This window comes from Aquarana catesbeiana, linkage group LG05 (assembly GCF_042186555.1).
Source record: "Aquarana catesbeiana isolate 2022-GZ linkage group LG05, ASM4218655v1, whole genome shotgun sequence".
Classification (NCBI taxonomy): Eukaryota; Metazoa; Chordata; class Amphibia; order Anura; family Ranidae; genus Aquarana; species Aquarana catesbeiana.
Window position 1 is genome coordinate 174,543,884 of NC_133328.1, and position 19,562 is coordinate 174,563,445.

Below are 19,562 nucleotides of genomic sequence, written 5' to 3' on the forward strand. Positions count from 1 at the left end.
TTAAAATGAATATATTGCCTTGCATCCTTTTTCTCTTTCAAATGCTTCCGCTAGGTGTACCAGTGGGGTTCTTCACTATTTTACAATCCATGATTTCCCGATTAATTTGGAAGAACAGTCATCCCAGAATATCCAGAGGGCTATTGTTTCGCTCCAAATGCTGGGGAGGATTAGCACTCCCTAATTTCAAAGTATACTATCAAGCTGTAGTTCTGACCAGAGTGGCTGAATGGAAATATGCTCTTAAATCAAAATTATGGGTACAAATTGAATATTTTTTAAGTGGCATGGATCTCTCAATAGCCCCTTGGATACCCCGTTCCTATAGAAAATTTGCTCGTACTACCTCAGCTTTTACTATATCCTCTTTAGACATATGGGACTCCATACACAAAAAAAATTTGTGGAATTATGATTCCCCCCTATTACCCCTCCTCAATCATAGATATTTCCCTCCGGGTCTACTTGACCCAGGCTTTAAATCATGGAAATCGGGAGAACCTCTCTTATTACATCATGTCCTCCGAGGCAATATACTTAAACCGCTAAATATGATCCTGGCTCCTAAATCGGCCACTTTCTTAGATAAATGGAGATATCACCAATTACAACATTTTTTAAGGTCTCTTCCTAACCCACTTAGAGGTATAAATTATTTAAATAATATAGAAGTAATATTCTACCTGAAAGATCCCCCTACACATGGTATTTCTTTGTTCTACAGAGCTCTTATTGCTCTTCATGATCCTGGCTTTCCATCCTTCCTAGCTAAATGGGAGACTGATTTAGATTCCTCTCTCACTGACGGCCAAAAGGACAAGATCCTACAATTAGCTCATACTTCATCCCTTGCCTCCAGAATGTCAGAGGTCAACTATAAATTACTCACTAGGTGGCGTTACACCCCAGTTAGACTGCATCAAATGTTCCCCGCCAGTTCCCCATTGTGCTGGAGGAACTGTGTGAACAAGGCTACTCATGCACACGTGTGGTGGTTTTGCCCACTCATTCGACCATACTGGGATGCCATTCGCGATCTGATTGTACAGATCTCGGATGTCAATATACCTAATGACCCATGGACTGTCCTTTTCCATGCTACGAAAACTCCCGTACATTTATATAAACGTTCAATTATTCCTCATTTACTAAACGCCGCCAAAGCCTTAATTCCCACTTTATGGGGCCAACAAACAACCCCCTCTATAAAGGTTTTTCTACAAATGGTGGATAACGTACACCTTATGGAGAGCATTACTCACAATATTAGAGGTACTTCCCAGAAACATTCTCTAACATGGGATCCCTGGATAAAATTTCAGTCCACCTCCTCCTATAAGGACCTCATAACGCAAACCCCTTAAATATATCACTTTAAAGTAGTCATTTATTGAGTGTCCCTTACACTCCACCCTTTTTAAATTTATCGAAGTGCATGCCAGCAACCCTTCTCCCTTCCCCTCTTCTCATTATCCTCTTTTCATACTTTCCTTGTTTTTCTTTCTTTCTCATTTATTCTTTTCTCTATCATTTCAATTTTCCTATTCACTAGTTGCTGTTCTTTTCCGTTCTTTAACCTTTTAAACCAAAGCAATGTGTTTTCTCAAAATGAGTTTGGATTCAATTGCTCACATAATAGGAATCCAATAACTAGGCGGACATCACTATGTCAGTTAGTAGGCCTCCAGAGACACTTATTGGAGTATTGCCTTATACCGAACCATTGTATTATGTGTGTATTGGAAACTATTATTTTGTATATGTGAGAATGTTTCTATTTTGAAATGTTTGTATACTTTTGCTTTGTTCTTCTTTAATAAAAACTTATTAAACAAAAAAAAAATCTGCAGACGTCATTGTTTCGCCTTCCAATCATACTGTCAGACAGTGGAACTTTTGCAATTTCTTTTTTTTGCTTGTGGGCCAAGCATTTTGTTGACAATAGCTGTGCATGCTGGCAAAATGACTGTTTCTGCAATTGTGTGTGGCTTCTTAGCTTTAGCTACTATCTCGGCCACTAAATAACTAGCCTCCAGTGCTTTCTCTGACACTTTTGCACTCTTCATCATGACTTGCTCTGTCGTTTATGTTGACTTTTCAAACGAATGAAATATTCTGGTCCCTTGCTGGCTAGTGATGGATGATTTGTTTTCAGGTGTCTTTTAAGTTTGCTTGGAACCATTGCTTCATTTGATCATTTCATACCACATATCAGGCACATAGGGAGAGGGCATGATGAAACCCCTGTACAGATGAAATCATATGACAGGTATCTGTCATCATACTGTCTTTTCCTTGTTTTGATGCCGGCCTCCACTACAGTGTTGCCAACCTACCAGAAATTTACTGATACGACACCCAAAAGTTACTGGCACAGCCAAGTATTTACTGGCATTTCCAAAAGTTACAAAACTACAGTTTTAAGTGCAAATTTAAGTATTTAGGCTACAAACAAGTACAAAATGCAATTAGCGATGTGATTTAAGGTAGATATTAAAGCAAAAAGCATATTTCTTATTTTATTTTCAATTTAGTAAGTAAGTGGCTCAGGGACAGGACTCAGGAGGGCAGGAATTTAGAATGGACAGGCACACACATGAAATTGAGCAGCGTGCAGTAGCACAGATCACCAACACGTTCCCTCCTGAGTCACAGTGACAGTTTCTCTCCATGCCAGGTGGTTTCTTCAGTCCCATCCAGTCCAAACAGCACTGACAGTCCCATTCCCTGCTTGTCTTGCTCCCGTCCCGCAGACCTGCACATGAGGCTCTGGCCACTCCGCTTGGCTCCCTTGCATCATGACATCACATGACACGATCAGGCACCACCTCCGCCAGACCCACCCCCTGCCCGTACCGCCCAAACACACTGTAGCAGGCACTTGGATAGTCTCGGCCGCCTCTGTAATCGAGCTGCGCATGCGCAGTTCCAAGCCAAGCGTCACAGCCTTATTTTTTTATTGGCAACCTTTTCCTCTTACTGGCATTTACTGGCAGGAGACAAGTGCCTGTTTTTTTACTGGCTGCCAGTAAAAATACTGGCGGTTGGCAACACTGCTCCACTACCCTCTTTGCTGAGGTACTTGTGGATGATTAAGTTGATGGCTCTGAAGCAGAGCTGGGTACTGGAGCCTTTCTTTGCAAAAAGCGATCCATGCTAGACCTTTCAGTAGTTTGTAGTCACTGAGTTCTGTATTCTGTAATGAGGGGTCAAAAAGACCTCATATCTCTTCTTTACCTTTTAAAGCAAAAGATTTAAAAAAATGTAATCTTTTACTTAAAAAAAAAAAAAATTGTTTAATTCCAGCCTGGATCGTAATGACGTCGCTCCGTTCCTTCAAGGCCATCGAAGGAGATCTAATCTTTCATCACCTCCGGGACTAGCCGGCCACATCATTGGATTGTTTCTCAGGCGAGACAGTGGTAGAGGGGCACATCCCCTCCCGCCGCCTCTGAAAGTGTTCCAGTGGCTCAAGAGCCACTTGGAACGCTTGCATGAGAAAGCCAGCCACTGGCTGTAAAAAACAATACCAAAGTTATGGCTGATATCTTCAGCCATAACCCCGGCAAACCATTTCAAATCTGCAACTACGAATTGCGATCTTGTGGAAGAAAAAAAAACACTTGTTACAATTAAGGCACTTTCACATTGACTCATTCCATTGCAGGAATTGTGATTTTTTTTTAAAGTATAATATAATATATATGGGCTATGTGGGTTATTATTGATAATAATAACTATACTTCAATAGTGCAGTTTGGCCGCAGTGCAGGTGTAGGGCAGGGTACCTGCGGTTTTCATGTGGTTTTTCATAAACTTCTATTATGTAGTACATTTTTGGCACACCATGCCTGCAATTAAAACTATTACACATTGAAAATGACAGGTACAAATACTCTACCAGTGTCTCCTCACTGTTTTGTCTCCTCACTGTGTCACTGTGTCACACAGTGTCACTCTGGCACCCATGGCTCACACGTCACAGAGAGCAGTGCGTGCGCCCGACCCTCCCATAGCAACCGATGACGTAATCGGTTGGCAAGTTGCGGTTGGGAGCCCTGCATGGTCCGCACATCTTCCCGAGTGCCTGTGGCAGCGGGAAGTGAGCTTTACACAGCGGACCAGCACTGCTTTAATAACAAAGCTTATCCGAGTGGCCAGCAGTAGTTGAGACATCAGATAGCTGCCTATATTGGGGGTCATTTTGCCATGGCACACCTGGGGACTCTTCACGGCACACCAGTGTGCTGCGGCACACTGGTTGAGAAATGTTGGCCTAGCGAACAGTAAGAAACTCTCACAGATTTTATTCTTGTATGAGGGCTAATTAGGGATAGTAAAAAGTAGGGGTGCACCGATACCACTTTTTTAAGACCGAGTACTAGTACCAATACTTTTTTTTCACGTACGCCGATTACCGATACTTTTTTTCCCTAAACGTCTTTCAGGACAACACCTGAGAAAGTGGCTCCACCCACTAGGAAACAGGAAACACCAACTCCACCAAATTTTAAAAGGAGGCTTCTCCCCACAGCTTGTCAGTTTTTGTGTTTCCTCCGGCAAGGGAACACCTAGTGGGAGGCAGGGTCTCTTAGGTGCTGTCCTCAGAGGCCAGACTGCCTAATCCACCATACCTATTTGCCTCCAGAGAGTCCGCCCCTCCCACACGCAACCAAGGGTAGCTAGTCAGTGGGCTTCTTCTTCCTCTTCAGCTCAGAGAGAGCTTGACTGTTTCTGGGGCCGCTCCTAGGCGGTAGCAGCCGTCTGCAGGGTTCCCCAGCATGTCCCCTACATGCCGCCGCCATCTTTCTGGTGGCAGAGTAGAGACTTGGCTGGCCGGAAATTAGGTATCCGGCAAGGGGCGGCACCGGGGAACAGGTGCAGCATCATTTCCGCCGGAAATTGCACAGGGGGAGAGGAGACTAGCGATCCCGGTGCCTATATTCCGTTCTAAGCCACAAACGACGCAGCACCACGATGGACTCTGTGGCAGCGGCTAGTGGGACAGGCAAAGGCACCAGCAAGGCCCAGGTAAGGGGGTATGGGGGGTTTACCCTGTATACTGTGGTGCCTCTCTCTTTCCATTTCTTTCCCCCTGGTGGCTGGGGTCTGTCTGGGCACAGGGAGTTGGCTGTTGTACTACCTGTGCACCTGTCGTGAGCCCATTAGGAGGCAGGTTTGACTCACTGGGATGCTCTTGTGCTCTTTTTGTCATTTTTTGGCAGGCTAAGAGCTCTGATCCAACAATCAAAAAGAAATGTCCCTCATGTAAAACGAAGTTACCTGAGGGTTGGAAGAAGACTTTGTGTCAAATTTGTATTGACTCCTTAGTTAAGGAAGAAGCTTCTTCTGCATGCAGCGATTTAATCGCCTCAGTTAAGAAAGAGCTAGATGCTACTATCCAATCTTTTTGCTCTTTTCTTACAACACCATCCCTGAGTCAGCCAACTACCTCAAGATCCTCTCAGGGCTCACAATTAATCCCAGCGGTGGAGGCTTAAGCTGGTCCTCCTACCCAAGGGGAGCTTTCCAAACTCTCACTCCAGGGAAGAGGAGGAGGAAGAGTACGAGGAAGGGGCAGAAGATGCACCTTCAAGATATACAAACTGTCCTTAGAACAAGTAGACAGTCTGTTGAAAGCAGTCTATGCAACATTGATTGGGTTTAGGTGAAGAAAAGAAAGCGTTATCACTGCGTGATCAAATGTACGCAGTGCTTAGTGAAACAAAAAGTCGCACTTTCCCCGAATTTCAGTAATCTCGGAAGCCATCAAAAAGGAATGGGCAGATCCAGAGAAAAAAAATGTTTTCCCAGGAGCGCATAAAAGATGCTTCCCGTTCAATGAAGACCCAGAGGCTGTTTGGAACAAAGCTCTTTGGGCAGTGTGAAAGAAAGTGTAACACACACTCTTGCCTTACACAACTACAGCCAGAAACCCTGCTGCGAAGCCATAGTTTGGTCTAAATAATGTGTCCGGGTTTCAGGTGGTCTGAAACCCAGACATATGATTCCAAACATGAACAGTCCGGGTAAATCCCTGACAGGTGGCAACCCTACTTATAACTGTATATCTGTAGTGTGAGATCTAAGGCACAGCTGCATCTGACTGCTAGTCTCATGAGATTTGGTGATATTACTACTGTGACTCTGATATGAGCAAACAAAGCCCTTCCTCTGCACAGAGTTACAGTGAAGATCAAGACATTGTAGGTCAGTAATGGGGAAAAGATCAGCTGCATGGAGACCACACACACCATACCAGTGACTAGTCCTTTGCCTGTTTTTTGGACACCACTTCCAGAGATCAGTTCCTCTAAGATAATGTCATGCTGCCAGTGTATGTTCTAACTATCCCGCTGCTGTAAATGATTGTGCTAATGATTTTGCATTAAACCAAGAATGACAGTTTGTTTTTTATTTATTTAGATTGAACGTGAATATGAAGTACAAAAAGCGTTATTTGCCACTGGATTCCCGGTACCGAAGACTTTATTATACTGTAATGATGTTACAGTGATTGGAACAGAATTCTATGTGATGGCACATGTGGAGGTTAGCCAAGTCACACAAGTATACAATTATGTTGCTGTACCTGATTTATTAAAGTGCTACTATTATTAAGTGAATATGTCTTTTTTGTTCTATTAGTAAATTTTTTGCAACTTATTAAAACTAGTATTAATTTTCCTTTTACAGGGTCGCATTTTCCGAGATACCACTCTCACCAATATCCTCCCTGCAGAGAGATCAGCGCTGTATGTTGCTCTCATTGAAACACTCTCCAGGCTCCATTCATATAACATACACAAGCTAAATCTTACAGGGTACGGAAAAGGAAAAGGATACTGTCAAAGACAGGTGAGGAGAACTTGTATGCTATAAGGGCCCCTCACACCTTTGCACATGTCGTTAATGTGGTATACGTCCATTATAATTCATTCTAAATGGCACTCTAACACACACAAAAGAAAGGCAACTAAACAAAGATGAATGCATTGTGCTTTGGGCTGCTGGTACAGTATGTTATTTTCTTGCACTAATTCCGCGTACACACGACCGGACTTTCCATCAGAATAAACTCCGACGGTCTTTCCGACAGAGTTCCGACGGAGGTCCACTGAAACTTGCCTACACACGATCACACCGAAGTCCGATCGTTTAGAACGCGATGACGTACGATGGGACTAGAAGAAGGAAGTTCAATAGCCAGTAGCCAATAGCTGCCCTTGCGTCATTTTTGGTCCGTCGGAATAGCATACAGATGAACGGTTTTCCAATAGGAACTGATTCCGTCGGAAAGATTTGAAACATGTTCTAAACATGTTCTTTTTCTAGGTCCGTCAGAATTTTAGAAAGAAAAAGTCCGATGAAGCCCACACACGATCGGAATGTCCGACGAAATGATTCCGTCGGACCTTTTCTGCCGGAAAGTCCGGTCGTGTGTACGCGGCATAAGGCTTTTTAAGGACCTATTTGAAAAAAAAAATGCATGGGTGTGAATATAGGAGTGTTTTTGGATCAATTTCAATATTTCTGTTAAGCTCTAAAAGTTTTTAAATGGATTTTTTTATACTGGTTTATACTGATTTATATATCTTTGTGTATTAAAAATAAATATTCAATGCAAAATGCACTTAGGACACTTAGAGCATTGAAAAAAATCCTTTTTCTTTGAGAATTTCTCTCTCGCTAGTTCAATGAAAAGTATTGAGGGAGTAGGAGTCATTCCTTCAACTCATACAGTAGTGCTTGTAGTTTTTGTTTTTATTTTTTCAGCAAAACGTTTAAAGGTAGTCAGGTACACATGTGAAAATGAGCCTAGAACTCCATCTGCTGGCTCAAAATAGTAAATATGAAATATGCTTATTCAATATTTAATTGTTTTTTTTAATCCAACACATTATTGAGATTAACAAAGGGAAGGAGCAGAAGCCATTTTTTACTCATACAGTATGTAATTTGATGTTGAGCTATGAAGTCCTATAAATAATGTTTTTTTTTTTTGATCAAAGCAGCTAAAGTTAGTCAGACACACATGTGAAAATGAAGTGGGAGTTCCATCTACTGGCTGGAAATAGTAAATATTAAATATTCATATACAATATTAAATTATATGAAAGCAAAATTAAACCAACAATATTAAGTAGGTTGAGCCAAGCTCTCTACATAAAAAAAACACAACACAGGTAATATTTTTTGCATGTTTAACTTACTTTACAAAATTCTATGTGTATTTAGATTGTAAACTTAATCTAATTATTTTTTTTAATGCAATGTCAGCTAAAGGCTATCTTAATTTAAAGCCTTTCTCCAAGCAAAGTAAAAATAATCAACATTTCTTTCCAACCACTGCTCTATTACTTATTTTTGTAAGGGAGTGGGTTAATACAGAGCATTGTTGATGTTACTGCAATCTTCCTCTCTGCTGGTTCTGGTGATTATGACTATTCACTGAGGTCACTTTTGTGCTAGTCTCCCACTGGTCTTTTTGCCACCCCTCCAGGGCCTGTAATCAGTGCAGGACAAGTGGCCATGTCATCAGGATGAAATTGGCTGCCACTAAGAGATGCCCACCCACATTCCAGCGAATGGATCGCCTGCTGTCTAGGGACTGTGAAGTAATGTGATTATTATTGTGTTGCCAAAGTAGTTCACAGCTTATGGGGAAAGAGGGGCCTTTTCGCCTTGGGTCCTTGTCTTGACATTTGGGGAAGTTAAAAAGGTGAACCGCTGCAGGTGGTAAACTTAAAGTGACGCCCTCCTCAGTGTGGAAGTAACAGGTGCTGGCTCAGCACAAACAATAATGAAGAAAGGAATCTGCACAGCTACACTCCAATAAAAGCCTTTATTGTAGCAGATAATCAAAGTTCATGTAACAGCAGAATCAGGCTAAGATTCCTGACGGGTTTCATAACATCATCGTTGCTTAATCATAGCTAGCATTAGGCAGCTATGATGTTGTGAAACGCATCAGCTATCTTACCCTGCTTCTGCTGTTACATCAACTTTGATTGTCTGCTACAAGAAAGGCTTTTATTGGAGTGCGGCTGTCCAGATTCCTTTCTTCATTATTGGGGGAAGTTAGGCTTTAACAGTAGTGTATATAAGCTTGCACTTTGCTCATCACTTTACTCTTATTTTATACCTGACCTCAACATTCAGCAAATGTACTATTTCAAGAGCTGATTGTATGTCACGCTGGCTTACTTTCTGTAAATCCATTTCAGGTAACCACATGGAAGAAGCAGTATGACCGGGCTGCACACACTGATATCCCTGAAATGAATCAGTTAGCTGACTGGCTTATGAATAATTTGCCAAGCAATGACAATGAAGAGTGCCTTGTCCATGGTGATTTTAGGATTGACAATATAATTTTCCATCCCACTGAGGTAAATACTTTTGTAAACCAAAAAAAAAAGATGTTGTAATCTTGAATCTGAGTATGTAAAAAAACATGCATAATATGTGTATGAGTAAAACTTTTCAACATTTCATCACAATGGCATGACAGTCCACCAATCATTACTTGTAGTAAATAGAGCCCTGTTCCAGGGTATTACAAGCTAGTACATAGTTAGGTGTTTATTCACACCGTAGCGCACGTGTTCTCAAATAATGCCGTGATGCACTGCACCACACCACACTGTGTTGCAGTGCTTTTTTTTTGTTTTTTTATTTTATTCATGTGCTTCAGGCCTTTGCATTATAGAGTGTCGGTCTCAATGCATTGTACAAAATTGCAACTTGTCCTATTGCGCTTCAACAAAGCACATATGTGAACTGAAGCAATAGGAAATAAGGCTGTTTAACTTGCCCTTGCATTGGGACTGCAAATGTAATATTAATCTCCAGCTCCTCTTTAATAAGCACCTCCTCTTTTGTTGTTCTTGTTTATTCCAGTGGTGTTATTACACCTTAAAGGGGCAACTGGTGGGCATCACTGCTGTTTATGTATTTATTGATTGTTTAGTATACCTTTTAATATTATTTGGGATAGTGCCTCCCCCCCTGTCAGAAACCATAAAATCAGACCGAGACAGAAGTACAGTTAAATCACACTTGCTTAATAATAAAAGTAAAAAGAACAAACATAGTCAAAACATAGCCAAAGTTCAGTAACTGGAATGGATAGTCAGCCAGGCCAAAAGTCAGGGATAAATGTAGTGGAACAGCAAACAGGATCTGGAGCCAGAAGGGATGTCAGCAAAGCAAGTCTTTAAACAGGAACGTAGGAGATAGGCCCTGTGATGTTGTCCAAGGCGAAGGCAGAGATCCTTTGAGCTGGATGGCTTAAGTAGGCAGGACTGACGGGCAGGATATCATCAACAGCTGAGTAACTGTGGAGAGATAGGAGCTGGCAATTAGCCGACAGGTGAGCGGCTAGCTCTGAGAAAGAAGGGCTGAGCCCAGCCCTGACACTGCCCCCCCCCCTTTGGTTTTTATCTTGTAAATTCTCCCCATGCAGTGGTCAGATGTAGTACCAATTTTAAGTTATGCCCTGATTAGATCAAATTTGTGCTCCCCTATGAAATTAAAGTGTTGCATGTATGATAGTAAATTAGCACATAGATTTATGCTTACGGTCTTCCAAACCTTCAGATCAGCTGGATGGCACAATGATAACAAATCAAAGGATAACATCAAAACATCAAAACATTTTGATAAAGTTAAAAAGATAAACATAAAATGTCATTGTAAATAGTATAATAGCTTTGTAAAAAAAAAAAAAAAAAAAAAAAAAAGTGTGTGTGTGTGTGTGTATATATATATATATATATATATATATATATATATATACACAGCAAATAGGCAAAGAGTACAGGGCTCAGGAGTGCATTTTCTGCTGGGCACAGGGTTCAGAAATGGGTATCACACAAAGTGAAGGGTTCAGTAGTGTGTATCGGTCAGAGCCCAGGAGTGCATTGCGCACAGGGTGCAGGGATGCGGATTGAGTACTGTGCAGTGCTGAGGAGTGCATATCAGAGAGGGTGCAGAAGTGTGTTTGGTACAGGGCTCAGGAGTGCGTATTGCATATGATGCAGTACTCAAGAGTGTGTTTCGCACTTGGTGCAGGGCTCAGGAGTGCGCATGGCACAGGGGGCAGGGCTCAGGAGTACATATTGTGCAGCTCTCAGGAATGCATATAGCACAGGATGCAGGGCTCAGGAGTACATATCACACAGGGCATAGACAGCTGTAGACTCTTTTTACTTTAACTAACACTGTGGATTAAAGCAGTTAATCTACCTTTCTTCCTACATTATTTTTCACTTGCTGTTTTCTCCATGCTTTATTAGTGGGGTGTTACCTGATTTATTCCCCACAGCACATACATGCTATGTAAATAGATAAACAGAAATTTTTGTCCTATAAAAAACTAGTTGAAAATATAAAAAAAAAAGGTTGCACATATGTTCAGCTGTGTTAAACAATACTTAGTACAGACTACAAACATCTCATTTACTTTGTTATGTTTTTCTAGCACGTTTCTTGATGTTTCTTTTTGGTCTTTTAGGCTCGTGTGATCGCTGTCCTGGACTGGGAACTGTCCACAATTGGAAATCCTATATCTGACTTGGCTTACTTTATTATGCCTTATTTTTGGCCTCGAGAAGTACACTTTTTTGGACATGTTGGTGAGAAATCCTTTACTGATATTGAAGGTAAGAATTGTAGATCACCATTTAAAATGCTAGTTGCCTGCTTGCCTGTGGTTCCAATACTTTGAAACACAAACCAAAATAAGCACAGATTGATGCAAACAGTATATGACCAGCACACCATTGATCTTCAAAATAATGTCCAAATGTTTATTGAAGTGATCACATCACAGCAGTAATGTGACATCACATACTTGATAAAGGGGTCCAGCATGACCCCAAAAGTTGCACCTTTACCGATGTGGTTAGATCATTTTAATAAACGTTTAGCCGTTATTTTGAAGTTCCATGGTTTACTGGCGATATATAGTTTCACCTGCCAGTTTTACAGCACTGCATTGCGGTGGTGTGTGGGCGTTGTGTGTGCTGAAAAAAAGTACTGCATGCAGTACCTTTTTTTCAGCACAGTGAAGTGTGAGGCAATCCAGTGCCTAACATCAAGCGGCCAGCAAGTGAACTTTATGAGATGTCTGTTTGAGAACAACAAAGAAACATTGCGATGCACCAAGATTGGTGCATCATCGATGTGCTGATCTCAGCTGGAGTGCACCACACAAATATGATTATTTTTTATTTTAGAAATGTGTTTATTAAATACAGTGGGGCAAAAAGGTATTTAGTTGGCCACCAATTGTGCAAGTTCTCCCACTTAAAAAGTTGAGAGAGGCCTGTAATTGTCATCATAGGTATACCTCAGCTATGAGGGACAAAATGTGGAAACAAATCCAGACAATCACAATGTCTGATTTTTGAAAGAATTTATTTGCAAATTATGGTGGAAAATAAGTATTTGGTCAATATCAAAAGTTCATCTCAATACTTTGTTATATATCCTTTGTTGGCAATGAAGGGAGGTCAAACGTTTTCTGTAAGTCTTCACAAGGTTGTCACACACTGTTGCTGGTATGTTGGCCCATTCCTCCATGCAGATCTCCTCTAGAGCAGTGAGGTTTTGGGGCTGTCGCTGGGCAACATGGACTTTCAACTCCCTCCAAAGGTTTTCTTTGGGGTTGAGATCTGGAGACTGGCTAGGCCACTCCAGGACCTTGAAATGCTTCTTACGAAGCCACTCCTTCGTTGCCCGGGCAGTGTGTTTGGGATCATTGTCACGCTGAAAGACCCAGCCACGTTTCATCTTCAATGTCCTTGCTGATGGGAGGAGGTTTGCACTCAAAATCTCACGATACATGGCCCCATTCATTCTTTCATGTACACGATTCAGTCGTCCTGTTCCCTTTGCAGAGAAACAGCCCAAAAACATGATGTTGCCACCCCCATGCTTCACAGTAGGTATGGTGTTCTTTGGTTGCAACTCAGCATTCTCTCTCCTCCAAACACAACGAGGTGTGTTTTTTACCAAACAGTTCTACTTTGGTTTCATCTGACCATATGACATTCTCCCAATCCTCTTCTGGATCATCCAAATGCTCTCTAGCAAACCTCAGACAGGCCCGGACATGTACTGGCTTAAGCAGGGGGACATGTCTGGCACTGCAGGATCTGAGTCCCTGGCGGCGTAGTGTGTTACTGATGGTAGCCTTTGTTACGTTGGTCCCAGCTCTCTGCAGGTCATTCACTAGGTCCCCCTGTGTGGTTCTGGGATTTTTGCTCACCGTTCTTGTGATCATTTTGACCCCACGGGGTGAGATCTTGTGTGGAGCCCCAGATCGAGGGAGATTATCAGTGGTCTTGTATATCTTCCATTTTCTAATTATTGCTCCCACAGTTGATTTCTTCACACCAAGCTGCTTGCCTATTGCAGATTCAGTCTTCCCAGCCTGGTGCAGGTCTACAATTTTGTTTCTGGTGTCCTTCGACAGCTCTTTGGTCTTCACCATACTGGGGTTTGGAGTGTGACCGTTTGAGGTTGTGGACAGGTGTCTTTTATACTGATAACAAGTTCAAACAGGTGCCATTAATACAGGTAATGAGTGGAGAACAGAGTTGTGGTATACCTATGATGACAATTACAGGCCTCTCTCATCTTTTTAAGTGGGAGAAATTGTACAATTGGTGGCTGACTAAATACTTTTTTGCCCCACTGTATTTAAGAGATAATGCCTGGGTTTACGTGTAAGGATCATGTGATTAATGTAATCGTAGAATAGTAAGTGAAGGTGGCACCCTCTTGGATTGGAATCTGTAGCCTATTAAACACCAGAGCGCCAGTGCACTGCTACTCCTGTGCCCCTAAATGACATTCCTTGTGAGGAAATGTGTTGGGAAGAGCTTAGTGGTGACATCATCATGCCCGCTCAGATGAGCTGTGCACAGTGCTAGAATCGTATCTGTATTTTCTAAGTACAAATCTTTCTTTCAGTAAACGGTGTGCTCATTTACTACACTCTGAAGTTCCTCTTGTATTTCCTCCATGCTGGGTATTAAAGTATGCTGGACATCACTACTGTGAGACCTCTGAAGGGAGAGTCCATCCATCGGGGATCAGTGTGGATTTTATAAAAGCGCTGTTAAACCTCTTATGTTATGAGGTCTAAGCTTCTGGTAAGCAACTATGTGTGTGAAGGTGCTGGAGCACTGAAGACAACACTTTACGGTTTTATGTTTTTTTTTCTCTTTATTTGGACAATTTTTCACCTATCACTTTATTGGGTTGCACTTAACTTTTGCTTTTATAAATTATTTGTGTATTATTTAGCAAATATGTGAATATTTATATTAAGTGGTTTTCACCTTGATTATTATAGAGGAAGAGGGCAACATATTTTGTTTAATTGTATTTTTTTATATTTTTGTATCCTTGTTGTCAGTGAGTGCTGCTGTTTAGCTGTACCTTATGACTTATTGTTATTGTATGGGCACTTATGTCGCATACACACGAGCGGATTTTCCAACAGAAAGAGTCCGATGGGAGCTTTTCATCGTATATTCCAACTGTGTGTATGCCCCATCGGACTTTTTCTGTCGAAAATTCAGACGGACTTAGAGAACATGTTCTATATTTTTCCGACGGAACAAATTACTATCGGAAAAAACGCTTGTCTGTATGCTGTTCCGACGCACCAAAAACGACGCATGCTCTGAAGCAAGTACGAGACGGAAGCTATTGGCTACTGGCTATTGAACTTCCGTTTTCTAGTCCCGTTGTACGTGTTGTACATCACCGCGTTCTGGACGGTCGGAATTTGGTGTGACCGCGTGTATGCAGGACAGCTTGAGTGGAATTCCGTCGGAACTCCGTCGTAAAAACCTTCAGAGTTTATTCCAACTGCAAAACCGGTCGTGTGTACAGGGCATTAGCGTGTGTTTTTATCACTTTTTAGTGAACATACCCTAAACGTGATCCGTAAAATAAGCACACAGCAGGAAAAGTGTGAATTTTTTATCTGAATACTTTCCAGGGGGCAAAACAGGGACTGTTTGAACCTTTGGGCTCTTTCATTTGGGAAGTGGTACAAACAGGCAGCTGAGTCATAGTTTTACCTCATCTCCCCCCAGTCTTCCCCCAACATCTGAATGCTAAAATTACAGCCTGACAGGGCTGTACACATGCTGTAGCCGTGGCTATTTTAAAGTGGTGATAAACCCAAATGCAAACATTTATTATATTGCAGCTTCTCCTTAGATGTCATGGCTGCATTAGTTAAGAAAACTTTTTTTCTTTCTTTTATTTTCACCTGGTGATCCAGTCAGTAAGTCTGTTGTTTTTCAACAGAACAAGCTCTCCATCTGAATGTTTTAGTTACAGAGATGAGGCAAACCATTTAACATTAGCAGGGGTGCTTACAATGATCAGCTTTTATTTATTTATGTAGAAATGTTATCCAAATAGAAAAAAAAACAGTTTTCTGTAACTTCTTCTAAAGTATTAGCTGGAGTTTGGCTTCAATGCATTTAAACCTGCTAGTACATCTAACACTCCCCTCCCCGAGAATGACAATGCTGTTGTCCAAAAGTGCCCCCTGTGCTCCTCCATCCAGAGTGGGGGTGCTGTTACTGGCCAGATCACCAGGTGAAAACAGAGGGATAAAAGCCTAAGAAAAGAAAACGAATGCAGCCACCACATCTAATGATTGGTAAGCTGCTATACCTGTATATTACATTTTTAGGTTTTGGTTCAATACCGTTTTGACAGGCAGCATCACTTGTCAAAATCACCCATTGAAAGCAATGGGACCACACCACAACTGCGAGCCAAATGCCAATCGAAAAACAAAAGTGAAAAGACAGGCGTCAAAAGGCTGCAGTAGTGCCTCCTGAATGCCTGTCAGCCTTACCACACTCTAAATAGCGATCTGTAGTGAATCACTTTTCAGAGGATGGTAAGAATTACCTATTAGCCTTAGGTTCAGCTTGAAAGCTAAGCAGCTGTCATTTTCAAAAGTATAGCACAGCAGTATCACCCCACATATATTCTCAGTTCAGGTTTCCTTGATATAATAAGGAAAATTCATTTTAAAACCATTTGTAAACTGTAGCTAAAATGCAAAACATTTTTGAATATTGTTGTAAGTTACAGAAGGGGATTGTCTAATACAAAGTCCTTAGATAGAAGAGAGAGAATTGTAGAAGTTTCACCCAGGGTAACGGCTTATACCTAGTACTTATCTTGGCTTAAGAATCAGAGGAGTGTCAAGTGCTTCACTGCCAAGGATAGGATTAGAAAGATGCTGGAGGTGGGAATCATCATTCATGGTGGGAAATTACACATACTGTGTAATCTGCACATCTTTTACTGTTTCAAGAAGACTGTAAGACCCCTTCCACACCGAGGGCGTTTTGCAGACGCTATAACGTTAAAAATAGCGCCTGCAATCTGCCCTTAAACAGCTGCAGCACTGTCTCCAGTGTGAAAGCCCGAGGGCTTTCACACCAGAGCGCTGCGCTGGCAGGACGTCAGGAAAAGTCCTGCCAGCAGCTTCTTTGGAGCGGTGAAGGAGCGGTGTGTTTACCACTCCTCCACCTCTGCTCCCCATTGAAATCAATGGGGCAGCGCTGGGATACCGCCGGCAAAACGCGCTATTGTGGCGCATTGCGGGTGGTTTTAACCCTTTCTCGGCCGCTAGCGGGGGGTAAAAGCGCCCGCTAGCGGCCGAAATGCGCCGCTAATCCAACGGTAAAACGCCGCTAAAAATAGCGGCGTTTTACCGCCGACGCTATGGGCGGCTCGGTGTGAAAAGGCTCTTAGGCCTCATGTACACTGCTGCTGGTAAACGGACGTTCAGAGGCAGTTGGATGTTTTTTTCAGCTGCCCCTGAACTCATCCAGTGTTATCTTGTGTGTACATGTACACAGGTTCGTTTAACCGCTTCAGCCCCAGAAGATTTTACCCCCTTCCTGACCAGAGCACTTTTTGTGATTCGGGCACTGCGTCGCTTTAACTGAAATTTGCGCGGTCATGCACCGTTGCACCCAAACAAAATTGACGTCCTTTTTTTCCCCACAAATAGAGCTTTCTTTTGGTGGTATTTGATCACCTCTGCGGTTTTTATTTTTCCGTGCTACAAACAAAAAGAGAGCAACAATTTTGAAAGAAACGCAATTTTCTTTACTTTTTGCTATAATAAATATCCCCCAAAAATATATAAAAAACAATTTTTTTCCTCAGTTTATGTATTCTTCTACATATTTTTGGTAAAAAAAATCGCAATAAGCGTATATTGATTGGTTGGCGCAAAAGTTATAGCGCCTACAAAATAGGGGATAGTTTTATGGCATTTTTATTATTTTTTTTTTTTTTACTAGTAATGGTGGCAATCTGTGATTTTTATTGGGACTGCGACATTATGGCGGACACATCGGACACTTTTGACACATTTTTGGGACCATTGTCATTTATACAGCGATCAGTGCTATAAAAATGCACTGATTACTGTAAAAATGTCACTGGCAGGGAAGGTGTTAACACTAGGGTACGATCAAGGCGTTAATTGTGTTCCCTACTGTGTGTTCTAACTGGAGGGGGAGTGGACTGTGTAGGGGAGATGACAGATCGCTGTTCATACTCTGTATGAACAGACGATCTGTCTCTTCTCCCCTCAGAGAATCGGAAACTGTGTGTTTACACACACAGATCCTGGTTCTCCGTGTGTCAGCAGCAATCGCGGGAGCCCGGTGGTGATCGTGACTGCCCAGGACTCACATCGGCTCCTGGGGAGAGCAGCGCGCGCCCCTAGTGGCCACAAGGCGAAGCGACGTAACATAACGTCGCTTTGCCCAGCCGTGCCATTCTGCCGCAGTAAAGCTGCAACGGCTGGTCGGCAAGTGGTTAATGTAGTTTTTAGACAGTTGAGTTTAGAGACCTTTTTTGGAAAGCAAAAAAATGAGTTCAGACGCTGAGTTTAGAGGCATTTCAAGTGCCAAACACTTCTAAACGCGGTAACTCACGTTTCGTTTACAGGCGTTTTTGTTTTTGGCTATTTTGAAAAAGAAAAAAAATTTTTCAACCACTTCTAAACGTAAACGCGGCAAAACGGACGTTTTAAATGTGGGTTACTATCTGTCAAGTTAAATCGTTCAGGAGAGGTTGTAAAAACGTCCCATGTACATTAAGCCTAATCCATTCTCTGTCATCCCCTTTTTAAGAACACATTAAGTGCATGATAAAGACAGAAAATTATAGCTATGAACATGGCAAAAATAAAGGTATTTTGTAGCTGTGCAGAATTCTGTTACTTGGTGGTCGCAGTCAGTTAATTGTCTGCTGATGGGTATAGCTGTCACCTCTGGGAGGTTGGGAACTTGGCAAAGCAAAGCGCAAATCCCCTTCTAGTGGTTGTACAGCCTTAGGAGTACCAAGCAGTAGGCAGTCAATAGCAACAGAAAATAACACAGTGGCTTTGTGGTCCCTGATTAAAGCAGTTGTAAAGGCATATACTGTACTATATAATATATATATATATATATATATATATATATATATATATATATATATATATATATTTTTTTTTTTTTAAATAACAAACATGTTATACTTACCTGCTCTGTGCAATGGTATTACATAGAGCGACCCTGACCCTCCTCCTCTTCTCATTTGATTGACAGCAGCAGAAGCCAATGGCTCCAGCTGCTGTTTCTGAACCTGCTAGAGGGGAGAGAGAATCAGCGCTGCTGCAGACGGGCACAGGGCTGGATCGATAAAGGACTAAGGTAAGTATATAGGTGGGGAACAACTAGTGGAAGGCTTTTTACCATTATGCAGGTAATGCATTCAATTATAACTAAAGTCAAACTTTTTTTTTTTTGGGGGGGGGGGGTTTGGATGGAGTGGAATTGGATTATAACACCTATTTGATTTTTATTGCTGTATGTGCCCCCTTTAAGGAGATTCACCCTCTCTATTTGTTCTGTTTACCATTATCATGGAAAGTGAATGTAAAAGAAAAACCCAAATTTTGGGTTGTCCCCAGAAAAGTAATAGAGGGAAAATCTTTCAATGGGGACACTAGTTCTGTTGACCTGGGGGTCCCCTAGGAATTATTTTAAAGTGATTGTAAAGTCAGAAGTTTTTTTTTATTTTAATGCATTCTATGCATTAAGATTAAAAACCTTCTGTGTGCAGCAGCCCCCTCACCCCCCTTAATACTTACCTGAGTCCCATCTTGACCCAGCAATGTTTGATGAGAGACTCTGTTGTCCGGGACTCTCCCTCCTCATTGGCTGAGAAAGCAGCGGGGTGCCATTGACTCCCGCTGAGAAGGGGGGGGCAAGCAGCAGCTCAGTGTCTGAATGGACACACAGAGCAGTGGCTTGGTTTGGGTGTCCCCATAGCAAGCTGCTTGCTGTGGGGGCACTGGGCAGGAGGGAGGAACCAGGAGAGCCAGCTAGGGACCCAAGAAGAGGACGATCTGGGCTACTCTGAGCACAGACTACTGCACAGAGCAGGCAAGTATACCATGTTTGTTATTTTTTATCCAAAAAATATCACTTTAATTTGCAGGG

General features: G+C 42.0%; 1 protein-coding gene across 2 annotated transcripts in view; it reads left to right on the top strand.

Moving 5' to 3' along the window:
• ACAD11 (acyl-CoA dehydrogenase family member 11) overlaps nucleotides 1–19,562 on the top strand; it is a 219,130-nt gene that overhangs the window by 16,335 nt on the left and 183,233 nt on the right. For both annotated transcript variants that reach the window (XM_073630360.1, XM_073630361.1), the window contains exons 3-6: nucleotides 6,427–6,552; nucleotides 6,697–6,858; nucleotides 9,228–9,392; nucleotides 11,519–11,666. In XM_073630360.1, coding sequence (XP_073486461.1) covers nucleotides 6,427–6,552; nucleotides 6,697–6,858; nucleotides 9,228–9,392; nucleotides 11,519–11,666 — 601 coding nt within the window. The remainder of the gene's footprint in view (nucleotides 1–6,426; nucleotides 6,553–6,696; nucleotides 6,859–9,227; nucleotides 9,393–11,518; nucleotides 11,667–19,562) is intronic.